At 30.3% G+C, this 17,721-nt stretch overlaps 1 protein-coding gene across 6 annotated transcripts in view; it reads right to left on the reverse strand.

The window, feature by feature from the left end:
* Positions 1-17,721, reverse strand: part of LOC142317780 (uncharacterized) — a 93,980-nt gene that overhangs the window by 17,128 nt on the left and 59,131 nt on the right. For 5 of the 6 annotated variants that reach the window (XM_075354358.1, XM_075354332.1, XM_075354340.1 and 2 more), the window contains 3 exons: positions 14,568-14,690; positions 13,389-13,548; positions 11,201-11,323 (listed from right to left, as the gene is read on the reverse strand). In XM_075354358.1, the coding sequence (XP_075210473.1) occupies positions 11,201-11,323; positions 13,389-13,548; positions 14,568-14,690 (406 nt within the window). The remainder of the gene's footprint in view (positions 1-11,200; positions 11,324-13,388; positions 13,549-14,567; positions 14,691-17,721) is intronic. The other variant, XM_075354350.1, reaches the window with a different exon arrangement.

Genomic DNA, 17,721 nt, shown 5'->3' on the forward strand with positions numbered 1-17,721 from the left:
GAAACTTTATTGGTAAGATTTGTTAAGAATTCAGTAAAAGTGTAACAGTATTACACATTCAAAAATCGAAGCATGAACTTCATAAATTTCCAATAAATCATAGCTTTCTAAGACCAACTCACAAACTGAGCCTTTTATCAGAATCTGGAAAATTCTGTATTAAAATGGTTTGTGGAGTAACACAGTCAAGGAGTTCGTATACACTGAATTGAAATTGAAAACTCACAAAAAAATATGCCAATTCAAAAAATTTGATGCCAGTGAAGGTTGGCTAAGTAGATTTAGAAATCGTCATGGCCTAACAAGTCATGTAACTCATGGTGAAGCTGCTAATGCCTCTGTTGAAATAAAACCATTTAAAGCAAAGTTATGCCTACTCTTCAAAAGACTAATCATTGCAGCTGTCCCAAGAATATAATGCTGATGAAAGTGGTATATATTTTGGAGGTCTCTTCCACGAAATACCCAGGCATGAGAAGAATCTACCTGGGCATAAAAAAAAGGGATAATTTTTAGCTTTAAGCTGTGCAAACATGCTAATGGCACACATCAACTGAAGTTGGTTGTCGTTGGTAAAGATGGTCATCCGCATGCTAAAGATATCATGCAAAATATTCCGGTACATTACTAACTACTATTCTTCCAAAGACACTTGGTTTAACTTAGTAATTTTTGAAGACTGGTTTTTAACAAATTCATTCCTGCCACGAAACAGTAACAAGAAGACACCCTCAAAATCCCTACCTGCTGATAAAGTAAAGGCCGTTTTGATTTAAATAATGCTTTGGCACATCCTGTACCAGAAGAATTGGTTAGTTATGAAAGTGCAAAATGAAATACTTGTTTTTATCACTCAACAAAAGCTCTTTAACACAAACAATGGATCAGGAAGTGATTGTGGCATGCAAAAGGCTATGCCAGGTGAGGTATTTTGATGAAAAACTTACCGTACTTGTAGAGAGGATGATGGTTTCATTGAAGATAAATGTGAAGAAAAAATTACAAATAATATAAAAAGATATTTGATAATTAGAAATATTTAATTTAAATTATGTACAGCAGTCAATGAAATATGACCCTCACACATGCTTGGAAAACATTGGCTTAAATATAATGACAAAGTTGAAAAAGATTTGGAAAAATGATTTTGTGAAGCGAGTGAATTTCTTACTATTTTCTAAGAGAGAAGAAAAAAGATAACTAAAAATTACATGTAAGAATGGTTGGAAGATGGCGAACGATACTGATCCTGAGTACAGAATTAAGAATAATACAGAAATAACCGATTAAGTCCTTTTGTGGAATGAAAATTATGAAGCAAAAGAAGAGAAAGTGATTAAAAATCCAGCCTTTCTAGTGTTTGTGATGCGACTGATGCAATAATTTTATACATTAATTTATCGCAGAAACAAGACCATAATGAAAATTTTAGATTGTTTAAGAAATTATTATAAAGAAGCAAAACCAGTCATGTAAGCAATTTAAAATTGACAATTTTTACTTACCGGAACTTTGCACCAGTAGGCTAAATCAAACATCATACATTTCTAATTTTTTTTTCTCGATATACTGTAATCAATATTTTAGAACTATCATTATATAGTATAATGTGTAGTCATGTGTGTAATAAAATTGTATTTTCATTTTTTTTCCAATCTGGGTTTGGCTATGTAATACAAGCAAGTACTATATGAATAAAAAAATAATAATTCAGATTTATTAATGCCAAGTACAGCATTAACATAAGGTATAATAATGAATGTGAATATATGTTCTTTGTAGGCCTGGAGATGTACATTAAATTAAGCATACTGTACTTGAAATTCAATAAAACAGACATCCTTTTCTCCAATTAATCCATTAGAACATGCACTTACTGTACAATTGTTTCATTGTCCGTTGTTTCACAACGGGTTGTGTGGCTCTGTACCACAAAGGATACCAGGTAAGTGTAGACCTTCAGTTACTGAAGTGGTAATCGAATACGTACAGCAGACATTCATTTGCGAAGTCCAGGTAAACCAATGGGATAGAATTGAATATTCCAAGGGATAGAAAGTATTGCATAATCTACTGTCATTTAAACCCTACAAATTAAAACTGATATAAGCTTTGAGTGAAGGTGATTAAAGAAAAGCGAACAGAGTTTTCTGTAAACATGTTAAACAAAATTTAGACTGAAGTTAATTACCTTAGTAAAATTATATTCAGTGACAAAGCAACCTTCCATACCAGCATTATTAAGTGAATTTACTGGTTCAGATGTGGGGTAAGCAGAACCCAAGTCACACAAATGCTCATGTACAAGACTTGCCCCTAAGATAAATGTTTTTTTGTGCTGTAAGCAGTCACAAAATTTACTGTTCTTTCTTTACTGCAATCAACTGTAACTGCATATGCTTGAACATTATCTAATGGCCACAGAATTCTTTTTGCAAGATGGCATGCCACCACACTATCATCATGCAGATGTCGCATATCTCAACAGCAAAGTACCAACTTGTTTTGGATGTGGTGGAACAATTTCCTGGCCACAACTATTAACTTATTTAACTCCAGTATACTTCTCTGTATGGGGTTACATTAAAGGTAAGAAAGTGTTTGTTACTCTGCTTCCAGGAAATGTCAACAAGCAACGGCACTGGATAATACAATCAGCTGCTCCATAGATCAAGACATTATTAATAAGATTTTGAAAGGAAACTGATTACAGATGAGACGTCTGCCATGTTACGAAAGGTAGTCTCATATTGAACATTTGTAAATGAAGATATACTGTATTTAGTGTTGTATCAACATTTCTGCAAGTTTACTTTTTTCATTTTTAAAGGTATAAGTACATTTCTCTTTTTGGATAAATTATTTAGTAAAGCTTGGCATGGATTTCTATTGCCTAAATATTTTGTAACGTCATGAACATTAAACAAAGTATCTCAGTTTTGTCTTTCTTTAACTTTTATAACATTACAGAGTAAGTGCACCTAACAACAGGCAAACTTTTTTTCATACTAGTGTCATTTTCTGTTTTGCAACAATATTAGTATTCTTATATATATATATATTTGGCTACTTTTATTTTTGTAAAAGTTTTGCGTTAACATGCAAAAACACATCACATTACTGTGAGTTTCCAGTGTAGGCTGAATTGTCCAATAAATTTATAAAAAGTAGAAAATTGACAATAAATCCCTGTTTAATGTAAACATAATGCAATTTTAATTATTTTCTTTGTCAGATACTGAACCTGGCTATTCATTCACATATATTTTTTTATGAAGAAAGAATTTCCAGCAGGCATGTTTTCTTTAGAAATTGGATATACGTCAAATAGTAGAATAAATGGGTGCTCCAAATGCGGTTTTTGTAAGTGCAGATACTACAAATCAGGTAATTACAGCAATTTGATAGATAACAAGAGCTGAAATTATGGAGATTAAGTAAAGACTGAATTGGAAAACAACTATCAACAGCATCTAATTTGTAAATTGAAGTCCATGAAAGATCCAGCCACTGTGGTGTTAGTAGTACCATCTCTGCCTTTCATCCGAAAGTCCCAGGTTTGAATCCTGGTCAGGCATGGCTTTTTCATATGCTACAAGATTGTAATTTCATCTAATCCTCTAAATAAATACCTAATAGTGGTCCTGGAGGCCAATCAAACCAATAAGTATAGAATGTTTCTTCTTCAAATTTTAAGTCTTTTATAATATCAGAGAAGATTAAATTTGTGTACAACCTTACAAATTACAAATATCCTTTGCCAAACAGAGCTTTTATTACTTGTGGACTAATATAATGGGAATAAAGGTAAACCTGGCACTTGTCTGTTTATGTAACAACAAATCAAGTTTCACCAGATGTGAAGGAATTGTATCTTCCAATACTTGCAGCAGTCAAAATTGGAATGTACAAATATCCACTCTTATGTTGTATTTAGTGAAGACTTCACATTTATAAACTACAGCAGGTTTCCAAACACGGTTCACATGGTGTGAAAAAAGAAACATTCACATACTCAGCGTTCATGAATGAATTAATATGACAAAACAAGTTAAGTCACAAAAGCTCAAGCTGAGATGATATGAAGGAAATTTGTTTTGATGGATTTTTGCATAAATAAACTACACCCATAGTACAAGATCCTTCCTAGGTCTTCTGATGTGCCTCCGGTACTAATGAGCACACAACTGAACTAATGAGCCTGCCAGTTTCTGATTCATAGGAAGAACTAAGTGAAAAAAAAATTACTTTATAAAGTTTTGTTTCAATATTGTTGCATTTTCTGATTTTCATCCTAATTTTGAATTTTTTTTGTGTAGAAATATATTCTTGGTTAATTGTTTATTTTAACAACTAGTAGGAGCTAGTAAAAAAGTTTTACAATTTTTGTAAATTTTACAAAAATCTGAAATTTTTGTCTTTTACTAGATGTATGTTTTCGAATCTAATATTATGAGTAATATTCTATTACCTTTTGATACTAAAATAATGAACACATGCATCTCAAAATAGTGATTAGAAAGAATTTTTTCTTCTAGGTACATGTTAATATATTCTACCTATAATGTATTTGTTACAGTTTCCTTTGTAGGTATTAATCTGGGAACAATTCAATTGAATTGATGGAATGTATAACAGTAATAAGTGCGTGCAGACCAGCAATAATTTTTAAAAAAATTTATTAAATTATTATTATTCTATGCAAATGCTAGTTTTCTGTATTTTTTACTACACATGGGTATACATTTTTAGTTTATGACATACGAGTACTTAAAAAAAATTCTTTAATTATTTGAAAAAATAACATTGACGCAATCATTAAAGAAAATTTAAATATCTTCTTCTTACTAAGTGGTTACAACAAAAGAAAAATTACAATAAATATGGTTATTTCAAAGAATTTTTTAAATAAGCAATTACAAAAATAATTTGCAGAAATTTGGTTTAAAACCACTAAGACTAAAAAAAACCTCAAATTGTTTTCCTAAAATTTTTTTTTTTAATTTGTGTTTTTGTAGTATGATCCTAGTTGAATGCCATGCCCAGTTTTTAATCAGCATATAAACTAAATGAATGAAGGTCAGCTTAAAGAGTTCTTGTGTTCAGATACTGTACAATATAAAAATCTCATACTGTAAGTCAATACTGATTTTAATGTACAAGCTGCAGAGTGTACCTCAGTGGTACTTCATGAGGTAGATACAGTAGACTGAGAAATTTTGATTACTTGTTATAAGGTCCTAATTATGTAATATATAAGCATAAGAGCAAATGCAATTATATGCTTGTTAACCTTACAGTTATAAGAATTATAACATACAAAAATTTATTGAGAGGATTGAGGAAAAATAATGTTATAAAACAGAAAATGTTCAGATGTCCCTCGGTTTAATATAATTATACTTATTACGGGGACACTCTCTTAACCTTCTAAATGGCAGAATGTAATATTATGATCCAAATTCTTTTACACTGGGCAATAACATTTTCACAACTACATTCCTGAGCCTTCTGGTAACCAATCATGAATAATTAAAATATTTGTAAACTTTAAACTTGTTTATTTGTAACTTAAATTTATACATTTTAAATTTCTGTTGTTTCTATCAAGTCTGGCACACAGAAAACAAAAGTTTTCAGTGGCCGTTATTTTCAACAAGATCATATAAAATATTTTTATTTAAGAGTAAGGTTAGGTTTAGGTTTCAGTATCACATGAGGTCAACTGCTTGGATGTTATTATGAACTCTGATTACATAGAAACTGTCATTTAAACATCTAACCTAATTGCTTTCCTTTGAACATGTCATTCTTATAGGCAAACATCAATAAAGTTAACCATCAAAGTGAAACTGACAATCAATGTCTCTTAATACAAAAACATTTATTAATATTAATTAGCTTAGGTGTCTTTTAACTTTTATTTCCTGAGAGTGGTTAATGTATAAAAAGCATTCTGTGCTCTACTCAAAGTTTTTTCTTCTAACTTATCTTAAATAAAAGTAAGGACTTAACTTATCTGTTATATTATTTTTCCCCCTCTCTTGAACCCTACTTTATATTAAACAACAATACATTGCATTACAGTTTGCTGAAAAAATAAGATTTTCCATTACTGCAAATGTGTTTCTAAAAAAATATATGAATAGGGGCATCCATTCAGAGTGATATGGAAATATATTTTTTCTTCTTAAGGAAATTACTTTAAAAAAATTACAAAGCTCCCAATACAATATTTTTTAGTTTCACATTCATAACTTTTTTTAAATTTTGCAAAGTCAAAATAAATTGTAGCCATTTTGATAATATCTATAATTATTAATGGTTACTTTAAATTATAATAGTTATTTTAAATTAAGTTATTAATAAAATAAATATATTTAAAACTGCTATTACAATTAATAATTAATTATAAAATCTATTACTATTATACTGATGTTAAACAAAGAATTTTGGTTTTTAAATACTTACACTAACTATAAATGTAAATACAGGTTTGATTGATAACCTAAGAACTCAGGATATATGACATAAATCAAAAGAATCATATTAATAAGTTAAAAAAAGAAAATCAATTGATAGAAATGATATTTTGAAAACTCTGAATAATGAAACATATTAAAATTGCTAAACTAAACAAAAAGCGTAAAATGAAAAAGATGAAAGTAGAAAATTAGGTATATATGTAAGAAATGTTACAGGAAGAACAACATAGAAAAGTAAGACTGGTTAAGGAAAGTAAGAGACTTTAATTAAAAGACAAATAACAATAATGGTAATATGCTGAAATTGACTGACCAAGTTGGCACCCCTGACAATTCAATTATTATATTTTTTATTTCAAAATTTTGGCTTTGCTTGAAACATACTGTAGAACAGCATGCTGTAGTATGATTTTTATTTTTCAAAGGTGTTAAAACTAGTTGAAATTCACTCATGGATGTTAAAACTGTATGGCAAATCAACTAAGTATTGCAAGTTGTAAATTTTTAAAATCATATCAAACAATTTAAATTTGACAAAACAATTATTCATGATTTTTAACAAAGCAGAAGATTGGTTTGGGAATATCACATTAATGATTTTATTCACAGGATCAGGTAAATAATAATTTAGAATATTGCTAAAATACTTGCTTGGGAAATTTGTAGTGCGAGTATTGGGGCACTGTCAATTCCATTATCCATGCGTTGACTCAAAATCACATCAAAGAATGAAATGGAAACCAGGAGTTTGCCTGTCAGGAAAAATTTCTAAACCTATACATCAATAATAAAGTTATACTAATTATGTTTTGAGACTAAGAAGATCCAATTTATTGTGATTGTTTGGTAGAAGAATGTACGCAATCAAGTGAATACTAGAAATAGGAAATACAAGTGAAAACTGCAAAAAAAGGAAGAAATATCCAGGTACCTTTTCTTCTCAAAGACATAATTCATCTGTATGGTTAAGTCCAATTCCACACTTGGAAGCTAATCAAAAGTTGGGCTGCCATAACACCATCTTAAGAGTACTTATCATGCACCATTAGATGTTTTTTGGACCTCAGCAAATTTTTACATGGCTCAAATTTTAGCAACAATGAGCAGGTAAGAATGAAGTACAAAAAGATAACTCAAAAGACCAAGATGAACAATTCTTTATCACTGGAATAAGAAAGCAAACAGAAAGATAGGACGGATAAAAACATAACTATAATCAGAAATTAAATTGAAAAGCGGAGTACTTTCATTGTCATTGAATAAATAATTTTCCCAGTCATTTCTCATTAATTATTACAGACCGCATTATATGCATTTGCACATATTAAGCCCATTCTCACCAGTTATTGCATATTTTTGTTACATTAACAATATTTTTCAGCAAGGAACCTAGTTAATTTGGTACCGACCAAACCTATTAGCCGTATGGCTCTTAGAGCGCACTTAGCAGCCGCAGGTATATTGTTTTGGTAGGATAATATTATTATGAGAAACCCACCAGGTTGGTCTAGCTAGTGGTGAATGCGACTTCACAATTCAGCTGATTTCGAAGTCGAGAGTTCCAACTTTCAAATCCTAGTAAAAGCAGTTATTTTATATGGATTTGAATACTAGATCGTGGGTACCAGTATTATTTGGTGGTTGAGTTTCAATTATAACCACACACCTCAGAAATGGTTGACCTGAGACTGTACAAGACTACACTTTACTTACACTCATACATCCTCTGAAGTAATACCCGACGGTATATTAATACCTCCCAGAGGCTAAATAGGGAAAAAATATTATGAGGCTGAGTAAAACACAGACGACACCGTTCTGCATTGTGCATGTCTACTGCAGTACTCTTCCCATTAGGCAATTAAAATTAAGCATATAATTGTTGTCGCGCTCATTGCATCAGTTTATAGTTTTCTATTTATTTGTACAAATTTTAATGTGTATCATACCTGCAAAAAAAAAAAAAAAAAAAGCGTCTCCGTGGATAGCCGACTATCCTGGAACATTTACATACAACGGATTGCCAAGTTTGCAAGAAAAATATTTCGTGCACAATAAAGTTTCAAATGACCAGCATGACAAGTTTTCATATCGCAGGATTGCAAAAGAAAGACCCATGACAACAATTTATAACAGCAGAAAGTACCAGTGATTTCACTTCTAAAGGTAAAAGAAAAACACTTTAACATGGATTTATGTTAAGCGTTGCTTATAAGTAATAAATACTCCTCTTCATAAACTTACAAATCCTACCTTCAAAGAATTTTTGCAAAAATATCGTTTGAATCAAAATATACCAGCTTAATCAACATTGCATAAAAATTACATACCAACAATTTACCTATATGTTTTGGAATAAATACGCAATTAAGTCAAAAATAGCATTATTTGGATTTCAATTGAAGACACTACTGACAGATTTGGCTGTTATATTGCAAATTTAATTGTCGGTGCATTAAAACTAGAGCCTTCTTCTTCTTCCTATTTGGTAGCCTGCAAACACTTTGAAAAGACAAATCATTACAATCCCTGATTTGTGAATTAGGGTATTAAAAAACATTTCCTGAATCTTCTGCAGATGAGTGTTTATACTTTTCTCAGATGCTGATCCGTATATGATCAAGACAGCCAAAGCCCTCAGAGTACATAAGACTCGCAGAAGAAGTACAATCCACATTTGGGAATGTAAATAAACTGATTTTATCAACAAAGAGTTTCTTAAGGCAACTGTTTGCAGTAAGGTCTATAAAGATAAACTGCCAAATATGCCTTTACCTCCTGACCCAGTGGTTTGTCGATGGGGAACGTGGATTTTGAAGCTGTACTGTTTTACAATGAACATTTCGAGGTCATCAAAGATGTAGTAAACGACTTCGTAATGCAGAGGCTATGACAGTTTGTCAGTCTAAGAAAGCATTTAACGATTCTAGTATAAAAAAAACACAGCTGTGATTAGCATTCATTTTCCCCACATACCTCTAAATATTTAAAAGCTTGAAACTCAAGGTTTGGTGTTGCCCGACTCTTTTCAGTTAATGAATAAAATCCACCAAATGAACTCTACATTGCCAGAGGTATTCCCGTGTAAACTTAAGAAAAATTTGAAACATTTTGAATAACCAAGGCTCTGAACCTTTGTATCAAATTGATAGTTTTATTAATGGGACAGGTGAACGTTTACCAGAAACAATAGGTGCTAACATAGCATCCAAATTCAAATACTACCTGGATACCTCAGTGGATGTGGATATTTTATAAAAATATTTTGAGTTAATCGAAGACACACTCTTACTACCGAACATTTGGAATAGTACCTGATTGTTATGTTAACTAATTGTTAATTATTGAATTTATCGATATGTTATTCAACTTCTTACTAATTGTATGCTAATTTTGAAATAAACCAAAAATTACTGTTTTTTTATTATTTAAAGTTGCATATTTTGACACTTTTCATGCATATTTCAAGCTTTTTATGATGCATATAATCTGGTCTCTACTAACTATATTGAATGACCCTCATGATTACAAGAAAAGTAGAGTAATTTATAGAAAATTAAAAATATGTAAAAAAAAAAAAATAACTTTGGAAATGGAAGTCAAAATGTGTTAGTGTGATGTATAAATGGAAGCTGATGATTTCAAATAATTGAAATTATCAGTTTAACAGATTGTTTGACTGATTAACCATGCCATAACACAATCTTTTAGTTCCTTTTGATAGTGGTTGAGAACATTCAGTTTAGGGTGGTTTCTCTAAGAATCAGTTTGTGTATACCAAAACTCATGCTACTTTATCTCAAGATCATTTTCCCTCTTTTATCAAAATAAATGTAAAAAATATTGCAAAAGATCTTTTTTATTAATTCTGACCTTGCGTTGTATCTATTATTACAGAGGACAAAATACACGTTTATATCTCATACTTTGAAAAGTAATGGCGTTATTTATAGGCTGGATGACTGTATGGTTAAATAGCTACGTAAATAGAATCTGTAAATACGAAATGATTTTATGATTGGGAGTGAATAATGTATTCAAAATTTAAATAAAATTAAGACTTAAACAGAGGAAGAGGTGGTTATTTATAAACTAAATAAAAATCAAGTAGCAGATGAGTATAAGATGAAGTTTGATTTAGAAAGGAATAGGAAAATGATGCAGTCACAACCCACTGCATTTGTTTAACTTATAGTACAGATTAGAATAACTTTCAAAGGAGGTTTTTTTTTGAAAAATAAGTAGATACAAAGATTGGGCATTTATAACTAACAATTTGCAAGCTCTACTACAAGCAACCAAGCAACAACAGTACTTTTTGAAATTGATGTAGTTAGCAATAAAACTGAAATTGAAAGATAATAACAGGATTGATCCTTGAAAGCAATGTTACCTTCAAGGATGTTTTATCACAGAAATTATTTCAGCATGTTCAAAATCCATTATGTAAAATGATTTTGAATTACACAGTCAAAGCACAAGACATAAATGAATAAAAGTATTTGTTTGAAAAGGAAATTGTTATATGAAAGTAACTGGTGAGAAAGTTTTTTGATTTTATTATTCAATGTAATGGGTTTGGAGAGTTTTACACTATACTAAATAAAAAACTATTAGAAATAATCATTATATATATATATATCAATTCAGAATTTAAATCTTCTTTGAAAAACATTTAAGATTTTTAACCTCTAAATTTAATAGAATATATTTACCTCTCATTTTCCCTAGGTCTGCCATAACTTCCACTGCTGTCTCTGTATTCAGAGGGTCGATAATGTGTAGGTGGTTCATCTCTTCGGCGCTGATCTAGCTCATGTCTTAAGTCTTCACCACGACTATTAAAAAAAACTGAGTTAAGGAATAAAATCTAACAGTAACTAAATGTTTAACCCTTAAATGGTCAGGCAGAGTCCAAGAGTCCCAGCTGTTTACATTTTTATGTAATTTTCAATAAAAAGTTAATGTTTGAATTGTGACTTTGCATAGCATCCTGTAACACCCTAGTGCCTGCACTAGTTGTCACAAACCAGTTTATTTTGTTGTCAGTCTGCACCCAGCAGAGCTCAGAAATTTGCGTGGGCCTGTAGACCCTGCCTGATCGTTCTTGTTACTATTTTTTGTTTTGTGTAATTATTTTATTGCGTTCACTTTTTAACATTTTTATTTTTTCTATTTACTAATAACTTTTATTTGATTTTTCAAAGAATTTTTAAAATATAATGCAACATGGGACAGTTTCTACAAGTGAAATTGATAGAATTTTATATGATGATGAAACAGAACTGGATGATTCTGATGAAGATCCTAATTTTGAGTTATTTAGTACACGACAGCAACGAGTTTAGTGAAGAAACGAATGACAGCGAAGAATTACAATCTACAGCCACTGTTGCCAATCATGATTCTTTCACCGCCAGACATCAATCTTCCCTACATAGCAGACTTAGATTCAGGTATGCCACCATCACACTACCATTTAGGTAGGAACAAGAAAACCAAATGGAGGAAAATTTATTCCCCAAAAATACATGAACTATAAGTCTCCTTACATCTTCCTGGCAGTGTTCAGAACACAATGAATGAAAATACAGTGCAACAGTCATGAGAATTATTTTTCAATGAACCTCTACTTAAGTTAGTTATTGAATCCACATCAACATTTTCATAGAATCTATTAAACAAAATTACAGGAGTAACCCAAACAAGGCAAGACCAACTACTATGATAAAGCCTATTTTTACGTCCTTTATGTAACTGAGATTTTTTCTTAAACTGTAATAAATATATTTCTTCTTCTGAGAATGTGATGCTAGATGAAATGTTGGTGTCTTACCGAAGACGCTGCAAGTTTAGGATGCATAAACCGAACAATCCTGCGAAGTATGGAATTAAAGTATACATTTAGGCCTGTGCTAAGACTTACTATGTGAAACATTTGCAAGTTTATGCTCAACCAGAGGGGCCATTTCAGGTCAGTAATAAACCTGATGATTAGTTTTATGACTCATAGAACCTGTAAAAGAATCAGGGAGAAATTTGACGATAGATAATTGGTTCAACTCTTATAACATTATTAAGAAACTGAAGGATGAAGAAAATTACTGTTATAGGGACTTTGAAAAAAAACCCAAAACTCGTCTTATGTACCTTTATGCAGCAACCCAAAACTCGTCTTATGTACCTTTATGCAGCAAGTGTTTTTCTTCTCAAATCACTGCACAATGATGATGAAATTGACAGAGAAAGCTGTGAACTTACTACAACAAAACTAAAAGTGGTGTAGAATGATGATGATGATGATGCTATGTGGAGAATATACAGTTGTTGTGGGAACTGTGTATTAGGCACTCGGCCTTTTTTTGCAGTCATGAACATTGCAGCACTGAATGACTACTTCACACTAAGGGCCAATCGGACAACCACGGATAGACAGGATTTTCTCAAGAAGTTAGGGAAATCTCTTTAAGTCCTATACGTTGCAGTGTGCAATACAAGCTAATCTATCATGCAAAACCCAGCTTCTTGCAGCAAGACTTTCTGGGATCCAAATGGAAAGAGCAGCTTCTCCAGAGCCCGGTAAAAGAGGAAAGTGCCACAGATGTAGACAGAAAACCAATTACTATACAGTTTATAAGGCATGGCTGTCTCAGCCAAGCAAAAATGTTGTGTGATGTAATGCAAAGTAAAAAAATCTACCAACTGAATTTAATATATTGGAATATCTTTGTACCTTAACTTGTGTTAAAACTTCTGAATGTTCTTTATCATGTGATTAAGTATTATTAACATCTGAGTTATGTTTTTCAATGCAGAAAATTTATGTTGTATACAATAACATTGTTAAATTATTTTTTTTTCAAATTTAATAAATTGTTGCAAATAAATAAAAAAGAATATTACCCATGATATCTTTCACTTCTTTTTTCTCGAGACTCTAGATCTCTGGCATGTGGGCGTGAATCATATGGGCTACGTTCTCGTTCTCTTTCACTGGGATATGGGAAACCGTGAGGTTCCCTAGATGGCCCAGGAGATCGTATTCGTGATGCCCTTTCCCTATCTGTAAATTTAAAATTACACAAACCATGAAGTAATATGCAATTAACCATTAGATAAAATAAACAATACCTTAAAAAACTCGTTATCAAAACCTAAAATAAAAAGCATCTCTTAATACTAAATCTAATTTTTCCAGTAAATCTAACCAGACGCTTTCAAAAAATTCATATCTACTCTGACCACTTAAAAGCTACTAAAAAAGTAATAAAATAAAACTGTTGAAAGCAACCATTTATGAAGACTTAATTTTTAACACTAATAGATTAAAAAATAAAATAATATTACTAGTCCAAATCTTACATAAAACCAGCTAATAATAACTAGTGAAACAACAACTAATATTTAATTTGGAGAGGGTCTGCTGAGCAACAATATTTCCATATTTCTTGAGAGAATAATGCATTAAAATCAATGTTATAAAATAAATACTCACAGTTAAATTATTTCCATTTTACTGTATTTAGGTACTTCATTTATTTTCTGGTAACTTTTTTTACAAAGTACAAAATAAATTTAAAAAAATTAATGACCAAATGAATACAGAGCACATTAATTATGACCTAGTAAAATTCTTAGAAAATAATTTTATATGCAGCAATTTTACTACTGAAGGGATTTAATTTATTACTTTTTTTCTTTAATAATGTATGAACCTCAGTTTTACTCTGACAAAAGAATGATGGATTTCTATTAGGTGAATTCTATAAACAATGTTATGTTTTAAACTCATTTACAATTATCTATAAAAAAAAAATGTAGAATTACCAACATAAAAAAATAACACCAAATGCTGTGAAGCATAACATATGAGAAAAAATTAATGGAACTAAAGAAATGATACTTTAAAACAAAAACAAATCATTTTATTACATAATTTAAGATGTGTAAAAACCACAATTAATAATTCTGAAACTTGTATATAGAAAAATAAATATCTTTTTAAAACACACCTAAAAGAAATAAAACTGTTAAGTTTCACACAATAAATATAAAGATTTAACACATTTATAGAAATCTTACCAGCAGGAGAGCGGGAGCGCACGGGCGACATAGCTACAATGCGCCTCTGCTCTACTTGGGGAGCAAGGGACCGATCAGATTTCATCAACTCATCCCGCTCAAAAATTGGGCGAGTACCCTCATCTATTAACCAACGCCCAAAAACAATTGTTAGTATAATGTTCAGCCTAATATTTTAAACATATGTATATATTTTTTATGCAATGAATATGTAAATTTGTTTATTATATTTTTGATCTAAATTAGAAAAAAAAGTAATGTAAATGATAACAATTATTTGTTATGTAAATTAACAATTAAGATGCTTATAATAAAAAAAAAATCTTAAATTTCTATACAACAAACTTTAATGAAATATATTTCTCTCTTGATAATACAATTTAAGAGAAAACTATAATATTATTTCTTGATTTTACTTCTAATACTCAAAAGGAAACATCTACTTTGATATAGTCCATGAGTTATCAGATCAGAACTATTCTTTCTGTAATCAACAATATAGTAATTAAAAAGAAAAAAAAAATCTGACAAATAGACATTAAAATATATAAATAAAATGACTCGCTTCAATCTTAGAATATACTTACCACATACAAACCATTTTATGTTATATACCATACCTCTTCATAACAGCATAGTTAATGAAATCTGAAAAAAAAACATTCCTGCAAAATGTGGCAAAAGTGAAGTAAGTAGAGCAGTAAAATTAAATAAAAGATACAAGATAAAAGGAAAGAAATAAAAGATACAAGATAAAAGGAAAGAAATAAAAGATACAAGATAAAAGGAAAGAAATAAAATAGAAGAAATCCAGAAAAGTAGTAGTATTGTGAAAAATCATAAAATTTACAAATGACCGAAACAATTGTTTTTAAAATCAATATTGTTTACGTTAAAATTTGATATTTTAACAAATATTTATTAAGAAAACTAAAAGGTTCAACAAGCATACCCGATAACATTTAGAAAATTAAGATCTATTTGGGCCCAACACAGTGACCAGCTCCAGAATAATTCTGAAAGGTTGAAGATATTGTAATTTGTAAAAATTAAAATTGTTTATAAGAAAATCTAAAATCTATCAAATTATCTGATGCATTATCTGATGAAGATTTTTACAGAGAAAAACTTTCATAAAAAAAAAGTTATTTTAATTTTTCTAGCAACAGCCAATGGCATTATCACCTGGATGATAATCACTTCTCATAAAAATTTGTAAAGAACAAAACGGATACAAAATGTATAACTTGTAGCAGAAAATTTATAAAATTAAGGAGAGCTAGCTTTGTAAAGTAGTCTTTAAACTTAATGCAAATCTTTAGTTGCTTTAAGATAAAATTTACCTTTAAAACGAATGAAAATTTTTAATTTTATTAATGAAGAAAAAGTAAAGAGGCTAGAAGTCCTGTGGGAACAAGAATTATTTCTTACTTATCTTGAAAAAACATTTCAATATATATTAATTCATAAGGGGTTCAGAAGCCAAAGGACTGGACTCTTGGTCTTTCTATCAATCGCTGGACATAAAGAAACTGTTCTTAAAAAGTACCACTTCTACATCACCTGAGTCAATTTATGTTAACAGAGGAACAGAGAGGCCACAGGGAAAATGAAGATATACAACTTCACAGTTATGTCCACAAGTTAGAAAACTTTCAGAATAATTTTTCCTACGTTAAAAAACATGTACATGAAGGAGGAAGGGTACCTTAAATTTACATCTTTATCTAATGTACTGAAGATACTTCTCCCTGACTTGGATAATCAAATTCCAAAATTTCATAGATTTATGAACAGTTCTCTCACAATTAGATTTTTATTTACTTACGTAAATCTGAAACCAAGGAAAAAAGGCTGGGTGACTTTACAAGGCTTAATGACAGTCACTCAGAAAGTTAAGTTTTTAAATTGTATTAGTAAACTTATAATAAATGGTAATTTACTGCTTATACTTATAATAGTCTTCAAAAATATGTGGTGAATAGTAAGAAAGTTGCCACAAGACAAGAGAAAAAAGGAAGAGACAAGGCATGAAAAGTTGTCTGTCTTTCAAATCAGTTTGTAAAGTTAATAACATCTTTTCATCACAGACAAAAAAAAAACTAACAGAAACAATAAAACAGAATTTTAAGGTTAAATTAATGAACAGTATCAGAAAGGTAGGAGAAAGAAAAGGAATGAAAGGAAAGAAAATGAATAATTGTTTGAAGTTGCCACATTTTACATTTCTAATAAAAAGTAGCAAACAAAGGTAGTCAATTTTAATTTTAATCAATTACAAAGAACTTCATTGATACACAACGTGGTATTGAAATCCAATGACTGTAGACTGACAGTATATCATTATTATTCTCAATTAATCTCTAAGAAGTGACATGATATACTATAACTTATAAAATGAGTTTTAAGTAATCTTCATACCAAAAACTAAAGCTATCTCCTCCAAAAGTGGAGAAAATTTGGGAACCATGTTTACAGATTGTGTAACATAGTAAGAATTGGTAATGGGACTTGCCAAGAAATTTAAATGAAAATTTTACCACATGCTGTGTTGAGGCAATTTGTTCCTCAGCTCATCACATTATCAAAACAGCAGCCTACTATGAGCAAGATGGCTAACAACAATCCTACTTTTATACCTAGTCATACCTGGTAATAAAAAGTTGGGTTTTCAGGATCTGGAGAGAAAAAAAAGTCATGTACTGAAAGAGTCTAGACAAAGGCATTTTTCACAAAACATTTATTCCTGCTAGTGTTACAGTGAATTCTGAATTTTATTGTGATTTTTTTTAGAGCTTTAAGATATGTAACAAAAAAAGATCAGATTATGGAAGGATCAAAAGTGGTTGCTGCAACAAGAATGTGCCTGTGCACACTTCTCAGTACAACACAGATTTTAAAATGGTAGTCCCACACCCTCTATATTCTCCAGATCTAACCTTCTAATGATTTTGTTTTGTTTCCCTAACTAGAACTGAAGTTTAAAGGTTATACTTTTATACTATAGAAATCCCTTTCCAATGCTTTTAAGGGATGAGGCACTAGAATCAATACATCATTCCCAATGATACTATTAAAGGGGATAGTGGACAAAATGAACTATCTTTTTTTAGTATGAGAATCTTTGGAGACCACCTTGTATTTTATTTTATCA

The sequence above is a fragment of the Lycorma delicatula genome, chromosome 1 (assembly GCF_047948215.1).
Source record: "Lycorma delicatula isolate Av1 chromosome 1, ASM4794821v1, whole genome shotgun sequence".
NCBI classification, from domain to species: Eukaryota; Metazoa; Arthropoda; class Insecta; order Hemiptera; family Fulgoridae; genus Lycorma; species Lycorma delicatula.